Source organism: Trachemys scripta, chromosome 6, assembly GCF_013100865.1.
Source record: "Trachemys scripta elegans isolate TJP31775 chromosome 6, CAS_Tse_1.0, whole genome shotgun sequence".
NCBI classification, from domain to species: Eukaryota; Metazoa; Chordata; order Testudines; family Emydidae; genus Trachemys; species Trachemys scripta.
This window is the reverse complement of record NC_048303.1, coordinates 119,399,289-119,422,076: the sequence shown is the minus strand read 5'-3', so window position 1 is coordinate 119,422,076 and position 22,788 is coordinate 119,399,289. Positions and strand designations below refer to the sequence as shown.

The 22,788-nt window shown below is 48.6% G+C and overlaps 1 protein-coding gene across 3 annotated transcripts in view; it reads right to left on the bottom strand.

Annotated features, from left to right (window-relative positions):
- The window catches only part of FBXO10 (F-box protein 10), a 63,412-nt gene that overhangs the window by 8,272 nt on the left and 32,352 nt on the right, over window positions 1-22,788 (bottom strand). For all 3 annotated transcript variants that reach the window (XM_034773944.1, XM_034773942.1, XM_034773943.1), the window contains exons 4-8: window positions 21,991-22,140; window positions 18,815-18,951; window positions 8,749-8,819; window positions 7,252-7,404; window positions 1,062-1,337 (exon numbers count right to left, since the gene is read on the bottom strand). In XM_034773944.1, the coding sequence (XP_034629835.1) occupies window positions 1,062-1,337; window positions 7,252-7,404; window positions 8,749-8,819; window positions 18,815-18,951; window positions 21,991-22,140 (787 nt within the window). The remainder of the gene's footprint in view (window positions 1-1,061; window positions 1,338-7,251; window positions 7,405-8,748; window positions 8,820-18,814; window positions 18,952-21,990; window positions 22,141-22,788) is intronic.

The following is a 22,788-nucleotide window of genomic DNA, read 5'->3' as shown; positions in this document are numbered from 1 at the left end:
GGTGTCAGCACTGAACTGGGCAGAGTGATCTGGAATGGGAGAGTGCAACAATACTGATAGAAACTGCTGTGATAGAAACTGAGAGGTAGCAGTTGGCGTAGAAGTAATATAGACGCTGCCCAAGGGGTCATTAATGGAGCGGCATCTCTGGTTTTCTGAGACTCAAGCTGACCCTTTATTCAGAGCTGTAGAGAGAGGGATTTTCCATACCTCAGCTGTGGTTTCCCATGTCTTCCTGATCTTCTGTTACTACTCCCATCACCTGTCCTGCCCCCCCACATACAAGCTCCAGTAAGTACCCTCTTGCAGGAATCAACCTGCCATCCAAGGACTGCTGGGTGGGGCTCGCTTTGGAGCTCAACGCTGCTCCCTACATTAAAGCTTTTTCTCCATCTCCCTTCCAAAGGGATGAACACAGAGGCCCTGCAGCCTTCTCACTCTCTGACTACCTGCTCTTTTTCTGCAGGGGGTGAAGAAAGTGGCTTTAAACTACCTTTGTGCTTCCTGAGTTGTTGTTCAGACCAGTGCCCTCTCTGGCTTCAGCACAACCTAGAGCAGCCCCATGGCTGCTCTAAGCCTCCACCAGCTTGTAATGGCCCTCTGAAGACTCTCTGCGGGGCTCATATCCAGCCAGAGTACAATGCACACTCCTTTCCACCCTTCAACCCTGGGGGCTGCCAGGGCCTGGTGTAACATGCTTCTACTGGGATATGCCCAGAGAGGAAAAATCCCAGTGATGGAAATCCTGCAGTGGTTGTTTCCACCACCTTTGTAGCCTATATACAATGGCTGCAGCACTGGACAAAATCCAGTCCCTGGTCTAGAGACTAAATTTGTCCTCTGCAAGGCAGTGCCAGGCTCTACCACCGCTAGGCCTCACTCCCCTCCAGTCTGCTCCTCCATTCGCCTGGCTCCATCATACTCAGAGCTGCACAGTTACTGTGACTGATCTCCGCAGGCCCCAGGAGACCCCTAGCACTTCTCTCGGGGGATTCAGTGGGGGGACGGAGTCAGCCCCTGGACAGCATGTTTGGGGCAGGCCCAGCTGGGGCCACGTTCACCTCCATTGTGATTGATGCTGTTGGACTCCACCAGTGCCACGCTGATGGGCCGTCGGGAGGTGAAGCGCTCGTCCTCGCTGTCCAAGTCATTCTCCCAGCTGGCAGCTTCGCCCTCGTCGTTGAAGTTCTCGTTGCCGCCTTGGTTGGCGAGATAGTCGTTGGCATCGTCCTTGCGGCAAAACACGGCCACCCCATAGATGCTGTTGTGGCCAATTCGGTTGTTTGTGATGTGAGGGAGGCTGGAGGACATTATCCACACGCCACAGCCCTTGTTACCTGCAACATGCAGAGACAGACCAAAGTGTGACAGCCATTGTTATAGGCTCCAATCGCAGGCCGGCTCCACTGGGCTAGGCCCTGTGCACACCAGAGCTGAGCGCAATTTTTCAGGCAAAACTTTTTTTCAACAAACCAGGCAGCTTTGATGACACCAAAACGTTTCATGAATTTGTCTCGGTTTCACCAAATGATTTCGGTCAGAAAAAAACCCTAAAAATAAATTATGAAACAAATCAAACAACTTCCATTTTTCACTTTGAAACGACTTGGTGTTTTGACATTTCCTTTCGTTTGAAAAAACAAAACAACAACAAAAACACATGAAAATGGTCAAAATTTAAACCAAAAAAAAGCCACGTGGCAGAAACAAAACACTTCATTCGACCTGAAATGATTTTCTGTTCCACTTTTTGACTCGCTGAATATTTTGAAAAATTCCATTTCTGGTTCAACCTGAAACCATTCCCCTCCCGCCCCCCGGCCTTGCCAGCAAACTGAAAAATCTGTTATTCACACAGCTCTTAGCACGGACACCTAGTGAGAGACAGCCCCTGCCCCATAGAGCTTACAGTGTAACTAGAACAGACAGAGAGAGCAAGTATCATTGTGCTTGCTTTACAGATGGGGAACCGAGACCTACTGGACTGGGACCTGGGAAAGCTGGGTTAATTCCTGGATCTGCCACTGACCTGCAGGGTGATCTTGAACAAATCATCACCTTGTGCCTCAGTTTCCCATCTCTAAAATGGGGATACCAAAACTTCCTTTGTCTGTCGTGTCTGTTTACACTGCAGCTTCAGGAATGGTCTCTCACAACGTGCCTGTGCAGTACCCGGCAGAATGGGGCTACTAGGCATTGGTGAAACACAAACGGTAATAAAATCCCCTTTTGCCATTGCTAGGATGTGGTTTATAATTCAGGTCCTCATGTTCCCTGGGAGCATATACAGTGATGTGTCACATATAGCATATGTCACATATATTCCTGTACCTGTGGTCATCCTCACTCTTACTTGCTTTGTCCCCACGCCGCTGTTCCCGTTTACACAATTAAACACATACATAGATGTCTCCCACTGGTGTTTGTTCAAGGGTTTGTTTTCCTTTGTTTGCTGCTGGAAAATAAATCCCCCTTCTGGGTATTTAGGTGGTTTATTCCAGGCTCCTGCTCTCCTTGTTAGATGCTGCCAAGCTAATGACTGATGATTCCCTCTTGAGCGGAGTTACTCTAAACCAATGTCACTCGAAAGACGCAATGAAACATACTGCCATGGAAACTCAGTGGAGAACAGAACCTACTGTGTCTGATCTGGCAATTTCCTGCAATATCCTTGGGAGACCTTATTGAATGAAATGCAAGTCTCTCTGTATTAATTAATGGTTTATGTATAGGGCTGGGACTGTATGTTAGCTCTTGAGGGGGTAGACATGACAGATGTGAGACCTGGGGGTTCAAAGAACTATATTGAGCAAAGTGCCAGACAAGAATGGACTTTAGGAACAGAAAGTGTGAAGTGGTTTTCCTGGGGAACATCTAATCGGAGGTGAAGGCAAATTCCCACCTCCAGCTATGCGAAAACCCAGCCTTTGGAAGCTGTGCCCTGAGGAGAAGGCCATTGTCTGCTGTTCACCTGTTACAAGCAGCCATGATCAAAGGCCCAAGTTGTATAAAGAATGACTGAACTATTCATGGTAGTTCTGGTTCTGAATGTGGGGCAGTTCTGAACTTGTAACCCCGAGGAAAACCCATTGGTGGGTTTTGAAGTACTGACAGCTCCCAGAGCCTGAGGTGGAAGTTGGGGTGACCTCTGGTAAGCTTTTTATCATGCGTGTAGGTTCTTTCATTGTTTTTAATGTTTTATCTGAAATGCTTTTACCTTATGAGTAAATAAATGTGCTTGCTTACAATACATGTCCTCCCCCTGCATTAGGAGCTTCTTTTAATTTTCAAAGTACTCTAAAATCCACATGCATGATGAGATCATCTAGGATATTCGTATGCCACAACAGGGCCAATGGTGCAAGTTTGGAATAATTTGGTTCAGGGGTATATTCTTCCCCAATAGGAAGAAAATTGTAATATTCCAGTTGCTCTAAAACGGACATGCATAGGGAGATTACCTTGAACAGTGATATTCCACAACTGAAACTGAGGTGGAGGGGAACTCCCAACTGAGCTGAATGGGTCATTTCACACCACCCAGAGCTAGTGCGTCTTTGGAGCATCCTAATTCATCTGAGCGCACCTCACTGAATGGGCCATTCCACACATCAACAGCACTCCTGTACTGCAGAGGGCTGTGCAGAGCCCCTGACTTTGCACTAGCTCCCCGAAGTAGATACGAAGTCCGGGGCTCCCTGCTATTCCTCTTGCTGCCTCCAGCTGGTGGATGTGCTCCTCACAGCCCATCAGTTACCACCCTCCTTTCTTCCCAGGGCCCTTCCCGCCCTACAGGGGGCATGGTGGGGCCAGGAGGAGGGCAGAGCTGGTAGCTAAAGCGGCAAATCAACCCCCTCCCACAGGTGCCCTCCAATCCTGCCCCCTCACTAACACCTCTTCTTCAAGAAACAAGGGAAATTAACGGCCCCAAAACATGGTTAATGCAGGTCTTGTTTACACTACAGGGCCTTCGCCGGAATAGCTCTGCCAGTTAGATGACCCCTGCTTAGTACCTTCTTCAACTCAAGAAGTATGTTTCAGATTCCTGCTGGCACTGCCAGTCTGACGTGCCTTCTCTGGCTTGTCAGATTGCGTTTATATATTGGCTGGTGAACCACTGCGCCACTCATTAGGCTGCTTCCAGGCTGGTGAACCACCTGTGGTTCATTAATTTTATACCAGTGTAACTTCCCTGATTTCACTGGGGTTGCTCCTGATTTACACGGCTACAAGTGAGGAGAGAATCAGGCATAGGCACCGACTCCGTGGGTGCTCCAGCGCTCAAGCACCCATGGAAAAAAATAGTGGGGGTGGTCAACACCCACCAGCCACAGCTGTTCAGCTGGGCTGCGACTCAGCTGTTCGGCAGCTGGCATGGGGCCTCGGGAGAGGGTGGAGTGGGGACAGGAAGAGGCAGAGTGAGGCCGGGGCTTTGAGGGAAGGGGCGGAGCAGGGACAGGAAGAGGTGGAGCGAAGGCGGGGCCTCAAGGGAGGGAGTGGAGTGGGGTGGGGCCTTCAGGTGGAGCACCCACCGGGAAATATAAAATTCAGCGCCTACGGGTCCAAGTTCTGCTTGCAAAGGACCCTCTACACCAGATAACCAACCTCCCTTTCTCCTTATTGCTTTTCTGCCCCCACCACAGCATATAGAGGCTTCTAATTCCATCTCATGGCATCAGCACCAAGTATGCATATTGGAACGGCTGCTTTAGCATTCATCCTGCAGCCTAGAAACCAGAATGGGGAAAAGACCTATTAAGTTTCGTGCACTTCCCCTGCTGGTGAATGGATATTTCCTTTGGCGTATTTTCTAGTAAGGTTTTGAAAGTCTCAGGGAATGCATCTTCCACCACTGTCCCAGCGAGATCATACTACAGCCTCCAGAGGTGAGTTTTTCCAAGGATTCAGCCTAGATTTTCCTTTTCCTAATTACATCCCTTTACTTCTACTGTAGTCAAACAGTCACATAGCACGCTAAATAAGCTCACTGTGGGATTACACAGTCAATGAGTCAGATCTTTGCACTGGACTAGGACTCAGGAGTCTTGGGTTCTATCCCCAGCTCTGCCAGTGGCCTGCTGGGTGACCTGGGGGAAGTCACTTCCTGTTGCCATGCCTCAGTTTCCCTAGCTGTAAAATGGGAATAATGATTCTCCCTTCCTTTGTAAAGCACTTTGAGACCTGCTAATGGAAAGTGCTAGACAAGAGCTTGCTATTAATAACGCACATACATCACAGGGGGCATTATTGGAATAATAAACCTACTAAAAATAGGAAACTATCACCCTGCGCTCCCCAGTTAGAGGCTTGTTGTCTTTTCGGCTCCTTTCCTGTCTCTTCAGCCCTCATTCCTGCTCCACCTCTTGCCTCCCTCCTCAGTAAGGGAGGAATCCAACGCACACTGCAGTCAACACAACGACTCCCACGGACTTCAAAGGGCTTTGGGTCAGGCCCTACATACTTGGTGCAAGGCACAGGAGCCCACGCTAGGGGTTCCAACAGCTTTTCACATATGCAGCCATTTCATTTTGATCCTGCGAAACTGGGATTTATTTATTGCTCCAACCTGAGCATTTAATTTTAAAAATGCAACTAACAAGCCAGAGCATATTTACTCTCTCCCTTTTTCTTTCACCTAAAGGGACCCGCTGTTCTCATTTGAATTCCCCTCTTCTCCTATTAATCCGTATGTCCTCCTATCATTCCCACCACTGATCCCAGATAACACTCGTTTCTGGACCTCCTATAGCCCAAAACAGGCTAACTGTTGCCCGACTGGACCACACCTCTCAGCTTTGTGTGGCCAGGGACTCTTCCTAGAGAAGTATTCCCAAGGCTTGAGACGTGAAGGCAGCAGCACTGGTGCGAGGTGAGAGATGGCCATTAGCGGCCGTTTTGCAGCCCCTGCAGTACACACCTATCCCTATAGATACATTATACATAAAGGGACAGATTCCCTGTCCAATCCACCCCCTGATGGCAGGCTCTAAGCATGACAATCAGGGTTTCGACACCCCAAGGGGAGAACAAAAAGATTTACCCCCCCTCCCAAATAAGCAGTTAAACCAACTGATTGCATGCTGTGTTATTGTACAATGGAAGAATATCAAGTAAGATCTTTATGAAAGCTTGTGATACACTGACCTGAACAGTCATTATGGTTACAGTTATGAATGCATGTGGAAAACTAGTTGTAAATGTGGCGCAACTTCAGCAGCACCTCACAACAGACGAGGGCGGCCCCAAGCACCTAGCCATTGTCCAGCCCAGGAAAAAAACAACCAGGAACCATCCAAGCAAACGGAAACAGCTCAAAGCTGCAAAGAAAACCCCAGTGTTCTGGAACTAAGGGCTGGTCTATACTGGAAACATACACTGGCCTAGCTACGTCTCTCAGGGATGTTAAAAACCCACGCCCTGAGAAATGTAGCTACGCCGACCTAACCCCTGGTGTAGACAGCGCTAGATGAACAGAAGAATTCTTCCGTCAACCTAGACTCCACCTCTCAGAACCCTTCCAGTTACTGTTTTTCACCCCAAGCAGGTCTCTGTTGCACAAACTGCGTGGAGCGTCTGTGCCGAAGCGAGCTGATAACAGGAGGAGGGCTGTACAGACGATGAACCAAAGGGGAACGGGCCAAGGGTCTGGTAATTGAGAACTAGGGCAGGCCGGGTTTGAGGAGATGGGACCGGAAGGGCTGTTGACAACAACCTGCCAGGAGAAGTTAGGCTGGTGAAAGCCGGGGTGAGACCTGGTGATTGCGGGCTGGCTACTGGTGTCGAGGAACTGTCAGAGCACCAAGGTTCCTGAAGGTAACGACGGAACCTCTTACTGGTCTGGGTAATCCACAGAATACGAGACCAAGGCAGGACAAAGGGAGTGGAGATTGGCTGCAAGTCCCCCAGCATGGATTCCCCCGATGAAAAGGAGTCCAGTGGACACACACCAGCTCCCCCCATCACCAGGGATCCCTCCCCTGGCACAAGGGCTGTGTTAGGGACAGGGAGAGGGAAGGAGGAGTGGCTATCCCCAGCTAGGGTATTGGCCCTTGGGGACCATAGCCAGTTGGCACTTGTGCTGGGGCAGAGAATCAGGGAACCATAACTGACTTCCTGCCCACCTCCCCTGCCCTTGCTCAGCATGGAACCCAACTCTAAAGCTGCACAGGACCCTTGATTAAGCAAAAGGTGGGGGACAGCACAGTAGGACGTGGAGAGCTCAAGGCATTTTCCACATTTTTGGCTTCTTACCATAAATGGTGTTTCCATCAATCAGCCCCTTGCCTCTCTCTCCCACCACCACTCCATCCGAGTAGCCACAGCAGATCAGGTTGCTCCTGAGGACGGGGTCACCCCCGCGCCGGATGTCCGCCCCTCCCCACTGGTTCTCACGAATGACGTTTTCTAACACAGAGCAGAAGAGAAAAAAAAAATCATCCGAAATCCCCACTGAAAGAAGGGAGGCTATGCTGTGTTCCCATGCACCGTTCACCCCCAGGGCGTAACTGCTAAACAATTACACATCTGACAGTCACACACACTGCTGGGAAGTCCTCATTCCCCCCAAGGAAGCTGAAAAGCAAAGTCCCTGTTTGTAACAGGGGCAGAAGAACCCAGCTGGGGAAGTGGAGAAATGATGCACCTACAGCTGAACTGAGTAGATTCACAAAACACATCGAATTCTATCCTGAAATCAACAGCAAAATGACTATAACGGAACCAGGATTCCACCCACCATTGACTTAGCAAATTTCACCTCTTTTTGTTTGCAAATCATCCCATAGAACTGGCCTGAATTTGCTCTTGGCGAAGGTAACGGGAGTTTTACGGATTGGCCCTGGACAAGCATCGTTCTTTACCCAATCACAGAGGGGCCTGATCCCAGCTCAACAGAGCACCAGTACAGGAAAAGGAGATGCAAGAAGAACAATGGCTGGAGACAGGACAGGTGATTACAGCAGAAGCAGATTACTGCTGTTTAAAAAGGCTGCTGTCTTTTGAAACAAAAGAAAAAAGATTTAATTTTAGCGCGAGCCACATTATTACTATCGTCTGTGGTCCAGTGAGTATTTATCCTGCCCTGTCTCTTGGGAGCCATTCAGCTTTTTTAGCAACCTATTATCTTTTTTTAAAATCCATAGTGATGGGCCTGTATTTACTTTTTTTTATGATGGAAAATAGGGCAACAATTATCATCTTGTCCTATGGAACAACAGAAAAGATTCAATTAAGTCTAATTACTGTCTGTAACTGCAAACGGAGGGCAGCAGTGTATTCAGTAGCTTAATTGCACTTAGTTGTATCACTAGTTCTACGTAATTAGCCTTCCTCCTTCCCACGTCTATGTTCAGCAGAACAATTGCTATGGGAAACAACTCCAAGATGCCGCTGAGGCAGAACAATGTTGACGACTCAAGCTCGCCATGAAAACCAAATACTGGATGAGTAAAAATACAGTTGATCCGGGTGCTGCTTCCATAGCACAGCTCTACGAACAAACAACGCCAAGGAGAGCGCAATGATTCCAGCGAAACAATACAGAAAAGACACGCCTACACCCTCCCTTATTGGCATATGGACCGATGATCTAAGTCTCAGGTTGATTCCAATGGCGTCTGCACCCAGCCACTGAGTCTAAAACAAAAATAACTTTGCAAGAAAGATGCGTCTAAATATGACTGAGAAGCTTGACGCCCATTAGAAAACATCGTCTATCATGCATAACAAAGCTGCTTTTAAATTATATACCTATGATTTGGCCTTTTCCATTCTCATTCACTGCTATACCAGCTGCAAGCCCCTGGAATATATGGTTCCCACTAGAGTAGAAAGAAAGGAAAAAGTTAGCTGCCAACGTGGTTGCTCTTTTTATTATATGTTAATCATGCACAGATTTGCCCTAACTAGACTTTCTGGGTTAAATGAACCGATGTAATAGCCCTTATATCCTTTACTCATTACCCAGCAGAGAGCGCTTCTGTTCAAAGTGCTGCCCGGGTTGATTGGCTCTAGGCTGCAGTTCATTTCCTTTTCTTCTTTAATGAGAATGCATCAGGCTTTGTAGTGACAATAAAATGGTCATGTGTAACCAGGGGAAAAATAGACAGAGGAGAAGATATATGCAGAACTGATAAGACAATGGAGCTGCAGGTGTTTGGATAGCTTTCATGTGGTTCAAAATATGAATTGTAATGCCAGTCAAATGGGGAAAACATGCTGAAATACAAAGCAACAGAAGCAACCCTAAATCTGTCTGGGGATTGGTCCTGCTTTGAGCAGGGGGTTGGACTAGATGACCTCCTGAGGTCCCTTCCAACCCTGAGATTCTATGATTCTATGATTAGAGACAGCTATTCTTGGAAATGTACATCATATTGCAAGTCCCACTAATATACTTGTTATAAAACATAAAGAAGAAGCCACAAAATTAGGAAACAGCAGGTTTGAAAAATGCTCTCCACTCACGGATTTTCATAAATATATCCCCCAAACCTGAGTAATGGGCATCAAATGGGATGATCCTCCATTAGCACAATGCAGACAGAACCTCCATAACGCACATCAATGCGTCAATTGAAGGCAAAGTAAACTGAAAACACAGGCCAGATTCTGCTTTCCAATGCAAATCCACAGCAATTCAAGTGAAGCCACATGGGTTCGTCCCAGTTGGCAAAAAACTGGCCTGATGCATCAAAGCATAATGTGCCCATTTTATTTCAAAGCAAAAATAAAAGTCAGATATTTTGGCTCAGAAGTACCACAGGACAAGGGGCTGGTCCACACTAACCCCCCAGTTCGAACTAAGGGCTGGTCCACACTAACCCCCCAGTTCAAACTAAGATATGCAACTTCAGCTACGTGAATAAAGTAGCTGAAGTCGAAGTACCTTAGTTCGAAATACAAGGTACTTACCGGGGGTCCACACGCGGCAGGCAGGCTCCCCCATCGACTGCGCGTACTCCTCTCGCAGCGCAGGAGTACCGGTGTCGACGGCGAGCACTTCCGGGATCGATTTATCGAGTCTAGACAAGACACGATAAATCGATCCCAGAAGATCGATTGCTTACCGCCGAACCCAGAGATAAGTATAGACGTACCCAAGATGTCACACTGTTTATTCTGGAAAAGGGGGACAAATCTTACTGTCATTTACACTCCTGTGGTTGCACAGGGGTAAGTAAGGGTGGATTTTGGCTCAGTAAGTTGCACTTCAATTGTTTTCAGTTTGCTGTGTCATAAAGAGGAGTGAGGCAAGCCAAAGGGTAAAAAACATGGAGCTGTTTGTTGGAAAAGCAATTGCAGTCTGATCCCGCAGACACTTCCCCACGTTGTCCCAATGATTTCAACAGGACCCCTTGCACGAGCAAGGATTACTCACGAGAATAAAGGGCCCTACGTCTCACATCTTCGCAACGTTGGGCATAAAAGGCAACACGCTGCAGTTTTAGCCCGCCTATTCTCACTGTAAATAAATGAGTGGTCAACGTTTGGGATACGTCAGTGTGCAGTGCACCGTCTCCATTCGTGGACTGTGCTCAAGCAACAGGCAATATGGGGAGTGCAAAGGCCCAGATCCTCAGAGGTTTGCAGGCTCCTGATTTCCATTGATTTAAATATCTATGAGGATTTGGGCCAAAAATTATTAGGGTCCTCTACACCCCAAATGGGCGGTGTTTTATAACGGACAGTCCAAGACCACAGGAAGCGCTGAATGATCATATAGGCATTTGGCCATTATACATTGAATATCTCAGTTTGTGCATGCTCCCAGCATGCGTTCATTTACTTCTATTTGCAATTGTATTTGTACTATACAGAGAAGCAGCCGCATTTTCTCGATTACTAGTGTGTGTTGAGAAAACTGCCTTAATAATATTACAGCATTATGCATTAGGATCGCTGTGTCCCTGAAATACAATGCAGTACTCACAAAAGACGCAATATTTAGAAATAGCTATTTATATAGAGAGCTGCTGCCACACAACAAAGGGAGAAAGTATCACACCTCCGCCCACCCACAAATACGCACACACACATCTACCCAACTATTTAATTCTGTTAACTTTCCAAAAATGCATCTTCAGTTCTGCCCCAATTCAGTGAGGCGGTGCAAACATTTAGAACAATAGCAGCTCATTCACGGGTATAACACACTTCAAAATGCACTGGAGAAACTAACTACACCCCAATGTTTTGTTTTGCAGCGTGATAGTATAGTTTAAAACCATTGCTGCTGCTTATTGACGACCTCCTGGTGCAGGCTCCGTGACAAAGATCGGGCAGCACCTTGTGTCTTTATACTAATGGGCCATGGCCTGCCATGGTTCCATGTCTCTTGCCTTACACTTAGATTACAAGCTCTGTAGGGCAAAGATTGTCTCTTTGGTAAATGTCTGTACAGTGTCTAGCACAAGGGGGATGGGGGGCAGCCCTCTAGCTGCTACAGAAATACAACTATAATAAACAAACAAACAAACAAAGTCACTGGGGTTTAATGGGAGTTTTGTATGAAAACAGATGGCTGGTTCCTGTGCAACTGCTTACCCTTTGCACTGACAGTGCCTACTCTCGGAGGATTGCAAAGCAATTTGCAGAGGTGACTATTACTCCTATTTTACAGGTGGGGAAACTGAGACACAGAGTGGTCATTGGCTGGAAAACTCTGAGTCTTGCCAGAAAGCTCAAGACAATCCCCTCTCTGGTAGGGAGAGCTCAGGGACAGGCAAGCAAGGAGAAGGGGAAGGAGCAGACATCTACAGAACTCTCTGCTGCAAGGAGATGCTAATGATTGGGGTTATTCAGTGGCAACAGGGTTTAAACTGAGGGTAGGGTTCCCCATCCAGCGGGAGGCAAGGGCTTCTGGCTGGCTGTTTGCAGGGACGGTGGATCAGCCCTGTTGGAGAGGGGCTGGGGAGTGGAGCTGGGAGGCAGCGACAGAAGCAGAGCCCTTCCATTCTCATTTGCACACAGGATCAGCACGTGGGCTTCCTGGCAGAACAGCCGGATGTAGAACATAATTAGCAGCACTCAGAGCTTGTGATGTGCCCGCAGCATTTGCCAAGAACTCAGTACCTGTGAAACTGCACTGCACCGCCAATGGGCTTCTTTCATCCGCCTGGGCTGCCCTCGCCGGGTTGTTATGAACTTAGTGGATCGCACTTTGAAATACACCGGTGCCGTATCACATCGTTGACCGGCAAACACATCGGCATGTGCTACCGCTGCTTTATCAATATCCCCTTCTCCTCCGAGGCCGCCGAGCAAGCTCAGCTCAGGAAGGGAGATTGAACACAGGCGACGCAAAAAGAATCGTTCCCCTGGGGATCGTTTCACTCTAGCCAGGAGAAACGCTCTGGGAAAGCCAAGGCCCCTGGTTGCTGTACCAGTAAGTCCCAACAAGGGGCTGGTAGGTTGTGAGTCACCCAAGGCTGACTTGTCACTGCACTTCCCAAGCACCCCCCACATGGGCCAGACTGAGGAGACAATCAATTACGGACTGGATGATTAAACAGTTGCCCAGGAGATGCAGCTTGTCAGTGGGGGGCAGTTAAATTATGGAGATGTCCCATCCCATCTCCTAGAACTGGAAGGGACCTTGAAAGGTCATCAAGTCCAGCCCCCTGCCTTCACTACCAGGACTAAGTACTGATTTTGCCCCAGATCCCTAAGTGGCCCCCTCAAGGATTGAACTCACAATCCTGGGTTTAGCAGGCCAATGCTCAAACCACTGAGCTATCCCGCCCCCCACTTAAACACAAGACAAGGGAGGCTGGGAGGAAGGGCCAGAGACGCCCCGGATCACCGAGCGATGAGATCTCTCCCCCTGCACCGAGGGAGAAGGTAAGAAGCTTTATGCGCCGGGCTGTAGCACATTGGGAATGACGCACACAGCATTGGACCTATGCAGGAGTGCGTGAGGCCTGTTTGCTGTGAGGACTCCGGGGGGGGGGGGAACCCCGCCCTGTGACATAGGGAACCCACATTCTCACCCGAGGGTCTCTTCGCACGGATATTAGCAGCATGACATCCTGGAGCACCTGCACACCAGTGTGATTACGGATCCCCAACCAGGGCCAAAATCCCATAGTCTCCTAGCAGCGACGGGTCATCATCCAGGATGAAAAGAACCTCCGCTTGCAGCCAGAGAAGATGGGTGAGGCCTTTGGCAATGCTGTGGAACGGGAAAGGGTTACTTCATCTCCAGCATGGCATATGATCTACTGTGAGCAACTACAAGTTTTACAGTGATGTATTAATAGTCTCCCCTCCGACACCCGAGGGTCTGTCTTCACCGCAGAGTTAGCGCGAGTCAGCCACACTAAAGCGACTCCTCTCCAGTCAGCCTCGCTCGACTGAGAACAGCCCGGCCGCGAGAGAACACTGGAGCTGTGGGCTCCTCACTTGGGGGTGCTCTGCTGAGCCGCTCCAGGCTCTTTCCCAGCGAATTGTGGGAGAATGTGTCTGTCGGGTCTGGGCATACCGAAGGAATTATGGGAAGGCACTGGAGGACTTGTAACTCTCAAGTGGAGCTAGCCTGCATCCACGCTGCAGGGTGGCCCTGTTAGCAGCTGACAAGTTGTGCTAACTCAAGCTGTAGCCGATGGAACAGCCAACTCGAGGGAAAAGCACCACTGCACTTGAGTCAAGGGGTGTGTGTGTGTGTGTGTGTGTGTGTGTGGATGGGACTCAGGTTACGGGCAACACTCGAGTTTTAACTCAAGTTAACTCTGCAGGGAAGACAAGCCCTGAGATTGTAGCTAGCCCCTCTGCAGCCAGCTGGCAGGCAGCAGAGAGCACCCCAGAGATTCCTAGGCCAAAAGGGACCATCATGCTCGTCTAGCCTGACCTCGTGCATCGCGCAGGCCAGAGACCTGCCCCACAATAATTCTAAGCAGGGCTCTTAGGAAAACAGCCAAACTGAATTTAAAAATGGTCAGGGATGGAGAATCCACCACGGCCCTTGGTGAGTTGTTCCAACGGTTAACCGCTCTCACTGTTAAAAACAAAATTATGCCTGATTTCCAACCTGAATTTGTCTAGCTTCAACTTCCAGCCACTGGATGACGTTACACTTTTCTCTGCTAGACTGGAGAGCCCATTATTAAATATTCGTTCCCAATGTAGGTACTTATATCAAGTCACCCTTTCGCCTTATTTCTGTTAGACTTAAGGAACTCAGTCTATTTAGCTTATCACTAGAAGGCAGGTTTTCTAATCTTTTATTCATTCACGTGGCTCTTCTCCGAACCCTCTCCAGTTTAGCAACATCCTTCTTAACTTGTGGGAACCAGCACTGGACACGGCATTCCAGCAGAGGTTGCACCAGTGCCAAAAACAGAGGTAAAAATCTCTCTGCTCCTACTCGAGATTCCCCGGTTTATGCATCCCAGGATCGCATTAGCTCTTTTGGCCACAGTGTTGCACTGGGAGCTCATGGTCAGCCAGCTCTTTTAGAACTCTTTCAAACCCCCACTCCTTACTTTGGGCAGCATGAACAAGGGCTGCCCAGAATCATGGTTTCTGCAGTCAGTGGGGCCTTCCCCTGGTGGGAGTTTATGGGGAAGGGAGAGGGGAAGGTCGGAGTAGGCAGGCATAGCCAGGACTCTGCATACCTCCACGTGCAGCAGAGCTGGTCTGTGTGAGGAGTAGGTTGCACCACTGAAGTAAACCTGTTCCCTTCCTTAGCAGAGAAGGGATCCTCTGGGAAGCACAGAACCCTCTGCTACTCTCAGGGGCACTGTGCTGGTGCAGCAGCCCCTACAAAGGACTGTGCTCAACCCGTACAATTTAGCCTTGAGTTTGCAAAAAGGAAAATCTATCTACCGACTACAGAACCTCACACAGGACCTGCCTCAGTGCCCACCCAGCAAGAGTGATGAAAATCAGCACTGGACCCAGTACAGAAACCCAAGCCACAACCAGAAACTCACCAGAGAATAACCCGCTGGGGGCTCTAGGGAGATGTTTAATGTGCTTTGTTCCATCTGGGCTGCATCACTGAGCAGGCTAGTGACTGGAATCAAGGGGGCCAGGGCTATTTTCTCAGATTGCACGCACGGAACAGTATTTCTCCAAGTGCAGACGAGGCATCGAGGACAACCGGAAATGTAGGACTGTCCCTGCCCTTGGGCACCTGACAGCAGCATTGCCTGGGGCACCGCCCTCCCGTTTTCTGCATGTGCACAGGGAAGTTCCTGTGCTCATGACTGCACCGCTTGAATTCAAAGCAGTCGCTCCAGGCTCAATTACACTTAATGTCTAGGCAGCACAGCTCAGCTTTGACAGCCAGAGGAAGCCAACCTTGTTCCATGACTACAACAGAAACACAGAGAGCAATGCACGAAGAACTGAAAAGCTGAAGATACAGTACCCGCATTCGCTGTGCATTTGACATTTCGTGGGAGTCGCCGTTGCTGTTGAGAAGAATTTCCAAAATCTTGCCCCGGGAGATGCATCCAAATGACATTCAGATGTCCAAAGGGGTAACCCTCTGGCTGTCTAACAGTCACATTTCCCTGCTATGCCGAAATCCAAAGCTCAGACATGAGGGTATTTTTAAAGGTGCAGCCTGGGACCACGACATCTACGTCCTATTGTCCACATACGATTCAGTGCCCGAGAAGGGAAACAGAGCTACCCCACCGCGTTAAGAACTTCGGAGCCTAAGTCCTGACTTAAGTGCTTTGGAAAATGGAACATAGGCTCACTAAGGGCCAGATTTTTAAAGGTATTTAGGCACCAAAGAGGCACACACGTACCTAGAGGGACTTGAAAAAGTGCCGAGGGGCCTAAGGGCATCAAAATCAATGGCAGTTCAGCGCCTAGGAGCTTTGGCTACAAACCTAACATCTGGAAGTTATCGGTCTGAATTACAGGCAGCCAGACAGGACAGTTAAAAGGTTTGGAAGACAGGCTTATGCCTCTAACTCAGTCAATTATTGGCATAGTGATCCCTATTCTCTGCATATGTAGAGTCACAACAGGGATAGAGCCGGGGCAGCGGGTTCGGTTTCAGCAATAGCCACGGAAGGCTCCTTGTCCCACGGCGTTGTGAGAGCAGCACAGAATGATGTGGTTGGAAGGAACAAGGGGGCTTCTGAATGCCGGGGGGAATCAGGCATGCGACTGGTAGTGGAGCGAAAGCAAGGGTTCTTTTAAATTCCCATGGCCTGCTCAGCAACGATTGGGCTAGCAATACTGTCTTGTGCAGAATAAAATTTCTTCCCCTACTGGAACCCGAGAGTAAATTATCCCTGCCTCTTCGTTCCCTTTCCTCCTCTCTTGCATCAACAACTGATCTTGATTACTCTTGATTATAACTTGCTTGGGCAACCTGCCAGTGACACTGACTAGGGAGAGAACGAAAGCTACATAACTAATCATTTGCTCTTCAGCCTGTCTTTCTCCAGACTCATTAGCCACATCATCATGAAGACCGGTCCATTTTAGAAATTGCTACTTGTCTGATGGAGCACTTCCATAATCCTTTATAAAAGAGACCCCCTCTTGACCCTGGTGTTTTACAGCACAGTAAATCGGTCTTGCACTTGCCAACCCTAGCTCCCATCCTGGAACAAGTGGTTCTGCAACTGATATTTAAGCCTTTTTACAAGTAGCTTACAAGAATACTTTCAGCTCTGCACTCAGCACAGAATGTAGACTAATGAGAAGTTAGTGGGAGTTTGACTTAAATAAGGACTGCAAGATTTGGGCTTAATTATACATATTCTTAGCATGAATAATCACATTCTGTCTACTACACATCCCTTGCAGTTACAATTCCACATAATATTTTTCTTCCCTCCTTGCCTAAACTGTTGCTGTGAGCCGTTACATGCTGGCTGCATTCCATCCTAGATTCCACCCCAGAAGAGGCTGCATTTCAACAATGGCTGAAGTGACTTTAATAGACTTGTGATGCAATTTGGGCTCCTTCAGGATAAAAGTCACTTTATCTAAGTGCACAGTATGGTTGTTACTATTTAAAATACAAAACCCAAATTACTTAAAAGTCAAACAAAAGAGCATCATGGGGAGGGGGGCAAATGAAGGGAATGTGGCAGCTTACTTCACAACGTTAAGTGTTCTAATATTGTATGTTGATACAGCCATTTTCACCCCAACATGCTTTACAAGTTCTGGTCCCTATATATGAACAGAATGAGAGGAAGGGCTCCCTAATGATTAGGGCAATAGATTCAGACGCAGGTGATCTGCATTCATTTCCTGATCCTGCTACAGTATGTGCGTGTGAGATGCTGGACATGTTACTTGTTTCTCTTTGCCTCTGTTCCTGACTTCTACACCTGGGAAGATCACTGTTCCTTCATTTACTTGGACTGTAAGCTCCGCAGGGCAGGGACCGTCTCCCACTTGGTGTGGGGCCCTGATCTCAGTTAGGATCTCTAGGTTCTACTGCAATATAAATAATACTACTAAATGCAGCCATGTCTGGGGTGGGAGGGCAGCAAGCAACCATCCCAACAGTAAGGGGCAGGGCCATTTCTGACCAAAATGACCAGGGCAAACCTCTGAACTAAAATCAGAGGAGAAGAGGACTCGGCGAGCTGCATGGCTTTCCGTTTCTCCTCAGGAGAGGCGGCTGGCACGTACTATTAGGCCGTGCCCTTTTGCTGCCTGATGCCCATTGACTCTGGCAGGTGGCAGAGTATAGATCTATCCCCCACCCTTCCTTGGAACGCATTAGGTATTGAAACGCTTCTTACCAGGGAGAGCAGCAAGGTCAAGATTAAAGGGGGGGGGGGGGCGCTTTGCTTAACGTGGGTCACCTGCACCAGGGGAGTGCACCCTCTCACTCCCACACCATGAAACCATCTGTCCAGGTGGCAGTGCCCTGCAGGCTCCATGCCCTGCCCTCAGGGGAAACATTCTGCTTCCCATGCCAGCGGAGTTGCATGCACAATTCTAAGGCAGGATATGACCCAAAGGTGACAGCCCATCCATTTATCAAGTCTAAAAGGATAACTCTCCTGAGGGGAAGGGGCCAGAGCTCACTTTTCAATTCCAGCATCAATGATTAAAACTACCCATCTGCTGTGATTTCACGACAGGGTTGCCAGGCAGGGTGTGCGTGAGCGGGCAGAGGGGGATGGACACGCAGAGGCTTTAGAACATGATCAGTGTCAGACAAGATGATCACAGCAGTTCCTTCTGGCCTTGGGGAGTCTATGACATGCTTGGGGTGATTTTACACTGAGTCTGGCTCAGTCTCAGCATGGATTAGCACATGATCCAATCCCTGCTCTATGTAGCCAGGAGACACCCTGGAAAACAGCACATGCTGTCCCCCTCCTCACCAGGAGCTTTGTGCCGCATGTAGGAAGAGTTCACGGAGAACCACAGCCAAAGAATGAAGTCAGCTGAATTCTGCTAGTCTGAAGGAAACCTGCCAGGCTCTGACACTCCTGTTCCAACAGATCGGCTGTAGTCAGCAAACTCCAAAAGAAATAAGGTGCTAGGAGGATTTTCAGCAGGAAGACAAACCAGAATGGCAATGACTTGTCTAAAGATCGATTGCTTCACTACCCCGACTCTGAGTCCAGCGGCCACCTGCTCTGAACAACGCAGCGCTGGCAAAGCCCGGTTCCCTTTGAAATCAAAGGTCAGCATTAGAGAACAGCACATGGGAGGTGTTGGGGCACAGAGGTAGCCACAGAAAAGCCCCCATGACAGTGATATTTCTGCTCCTCACCTGGGGACGGAGGTTACTACAAGAAAAACATACCAGGGAATGGGGGGGGAAGAGACAAACATGAAAGGAGGGAGCGAGAGAGGTCATTGTTTAATAACATACCTCACAATGGGGTTCCCATTATACAGAATGTAAATGCCGGCTTCTTTATTCCCGTAGATCTGATTGCTACGGATGATGCCTTTTCCGTTGCCAAGGACAACGATGCCTGAGCGAAGGCCACTGTGTATCTTATTACACTGCGGTTTCATTTATGCACATGCGGAGAGAATAAAGGCAAAACAGAGGAGAGATCACTCAGACGAGTACACGACAGGAGATTGCCGGAGGGAGATGGGCAGCTTGTATGGAGGGATGTGGACAACGGACCCAGTTGCCAGGAGGGGTCACAAAAACAGAAACCCCTTTAATGGACCAAAGTCTTGTTCCACTTTTAATTTTCCTGCATGAATTTAGTGCGCATTGAAATAACTTTAAAGCTGCCACGCTGGGTCAGACCAATGGCCATCTAGCCCTGCCTCTGACAATGGCCAATGCCAGATGCCCCAGAGGGAATGAACAGAACAGGCAATCATTGAGTGATCCACCCCAATTCCCATGCCCCGCTTCTGGCAATCAGAGGCCACGGATACCCAGAGCATGGGGTTACATCCCTGACCATCTTGGCTAATAGCCCTCGATAGACCTATCCTCCAGGAACATATCTAATTCTTTTTTGAGCCCAGTTATACTTTTGGCCTTCACAACATCCCCTGGCAATGAGTTCCACAGGTTAAAAAAAAAAAAAAAGCACTTCCTCTTGTTTGTGTTAAACCTGTTGCCTATTAAATAGATGCTGGATCTACAACCCTGGCATGACTGGAGTCCCTCCTCTATGTACCCAGCTGCTACAGCAGCACTGCAGCCATCCCCACCCTGCCCTGCCAATGGGTCCTGACCCTGGATAGGTCTGGGGCCGGAGGTCTTCATCCCCATTCAATCCCTGGCGTGCCTGAGGACACCCAACTAGGGTGCCATGCTGGGCAGTGTCTCTCTGTGATGTGCCTGCTTGGTAGAGGTCGATCATCACCAAACAGCCAGCAGAGGAGGAAAAAAAACATTGGTCAGCCCTAATATAGCCACAAGCTAAATATGAGTCAACAGGGTGATGCTGTTGCAAAAAAAGCAAACATGATTCTGGGATGTATTAACGGGTGTGTTGTGAGCAAGACACGAGAAGTCATTCTTCCGCTCTACTCTGCTCTGGTTAGGCCTCAGCTGGAGTATTGTGTCCAGTTCTGGGCACCGCATTTCAAGAAAGATGTGGAGAAATTGGAGAGGGTCCAGAGAAGCGCAACAAGAATGACTAAAGGTCTTGAGAACATGACCTATGAAGGAAGGCTGAAAGAATTGGGTTTGTTTAGTTTGGAAAAGAGAAGACTGAGAGGGGACATGATAGCAGTTTTCAGGTATCTAAAAGGGTATCATAAGGAGGAGGGAGAAAACTTGTTCACCTTAGCCTCTAAGGATAGAACAAGAAGCAATGGGCTTAAACTGCAGCAAGGAAGGTTTAGGTTGGACATTAGAAAAAAGTTCCTAACTGTCAGGGTGGTTAAACACTGGAATAAATTGCCTAGGGAGGTTGTGGAATCTCCATCTCTGGAGATATTTAAGAGTAGGTTAGATAAATGTCTATCAGGGATGGTCTAGACAGTATTTGGTTCTGCCATGAGAGCAGGGGACTGGACTCAATGATCTCTCGAGGTCCCTTCCAGTCCTAGAATCTATGAATCTATATGAATTGGGGGCAGCACCATGGAAGTGAAAGCTCCATCTCTCCCAGGAGCTCTCCCGGCTGCTGGAGAGAGGAGTCCTGTACAGCTGAAATGGAAAGGATTTTGTTTTGTCCGTGGCGGGCATGATCTGTGTGTGGAGCGATACACCTCCATGCTTCTCACACACATACATGGGGCCGACACTTAATCCCGACGCATGCGGATGTCCTGGTAGGTGCACTCAAATGGCGACACGCTGCCTTTACCGCAACCGGGACCAGCTTTTTCAGGGGACAGAAACAGAGGGGTAAACAGAGCTTGATGAGCAAGCTTAGAGCAAGGATGGCGAGTGTGTCACGCTCAGTCTTCCAGTTTCCTCCACATAAAGATCTCTCCGGGCTCTACGCAAGAACATCATATTTCTTGGCAGCCCTGGAACACAGCCCAGGTCAGCCTGCTTTGGTCCAGCGTCAACTCAGCTCGTTATGTCATCTAAGTGCTCCCCGTAACCAAGGGAGTGGTTACAGAGTGCTGACAGACAAGATAGGAGCCCAATTTAAGCCAATCCCGGGGCAGACAGGGTGAGGGGCGGAAGGACAGAAGCGCTATAGGATAGATTTTCAAAAATGCTCAGTGCCCCACAGCTCCCGCTGAGAGCAATGGGAATTGCCTTCTCCCCAGCTGAGAGCAATGGGAGTGCTGCAGAGTTGCAAAATATTGGACTTTAAACCTGACTCTGGCGCAGGGCTGAATATTACCCATCCTGGGGCTTGGGCCAGTGCAGCCTTGGGGAGGTAATTCAGATTGGAAGCAGTGTTTGTACAGCACCCGGCACAATGAGGTCCCAGTCACGACTTAGACCTTTGGGTGCGACTGTAAGAACATTTAATAAATAATAACAATACTGCCCATCCTGGAAGTTGGCACGTGGCAACTTAGGGAGGAAATTCCACATCAGAAGGGCAAGAGGACACATTATTGGGGCTGGTTGGGGTTTTTCCCCCCCACTGGTGGCTGCTACTCAGAGATTTAAACCCCAGGGCAGATGGAACGGTGGGCAGAGGGCAGGTGAGCTGATCCAAAGTGCAAGGGGCAATTTATCACGACTGCATGATTTACAACATGACTGCACAGGTGACTTCATTGCTATATTTCAATGTCCATTTGATATGCTATTTGGAACGAGGAGAATGCCCTGATACCCTGTAGGTAATTGCTCTTTCCCTAAGCATAGGGACTGCAAGGTAGGTGACATTTGGGGATTATTTAAATAGCCTGTTTGCCTTGAGTCACCATTTCAATGTCAAATGAAATACGCTTGTCCAACAGGAGGCCCTCTGAATCAAGCAGATTATTTTGAGGCAGAATTCACTAATTAAGAACCCAAAAAGGTTAGACTTGGGGCAAGAAGCCAAAATCCTTCCTTAAAGGCCAGGGAGACTCTCCAGGGCAGTTCAGACAGGAATGTCCGGCCCCAAAAAAGAAGGAGCTTCAGACAGATCCAGGCAGAGGGAATGTACCTACCAGTATCAGAGGGTTGGCTCCCTTCCGGATATCCACCCCCGCCTCACAGTTTGAATGGATGTTATTGTCTGCAATCAGACCTCCAGCTGCCAAGCGCAGAAATATCCCTGATGCTTTGCAGTGGTGAATGTCATTCTTCAGCATGATGATCTACAGGGCAGAGGAAAAGCAATTTTAGTCAGTTTGTGTCTGAAGAAGGAACCTCGTAGGAAAAGCATAGCTTTAACTTCTGCCACCTCAAGAGTCCCTGGTGCATGGAAAACTCCCCTGGCCTTCAACTACTAGTAGTATCGTGTTCTGTGGTATGATGCCAAAAAGTTCATTAGATTCACAGACTTTAAGGCCGGAAGAGACCATCATGTTCATCTAGTATGATCTCCTGACCTCCATCGCAGGCCACAGAACCTCACCCACCCCCTCCTGTAACAGACCCGACCTCTGGCTGGGTTACTGAACTCCTCAAATCATCATTTAAGAACATAAGAACGGCCGTACTGGGTCAGACCAAAGGTCCATCTAGCCCAGTATCCTGTCTACCGACAATGGCCAATGCCAGGTGCCCCAGAGGGAGTGAACCTAACAGGTAACGATCAAGTGATCTCTCTCCTGCCATCGATGACCACCCTCTGACAAACAGAGGCTAGGGACACCATTCCTTACCCATCCTGGCTAATAGCCATTAATGGACTTAACCTCCATTAATTTATCCAGTTCTCTTTTAAACGCCGTTATAGTCCTAGCCTTCACAACCTCCTCAGGCAAAGACTTCAAGTTACAGAGAACCCACCATTTGCACTA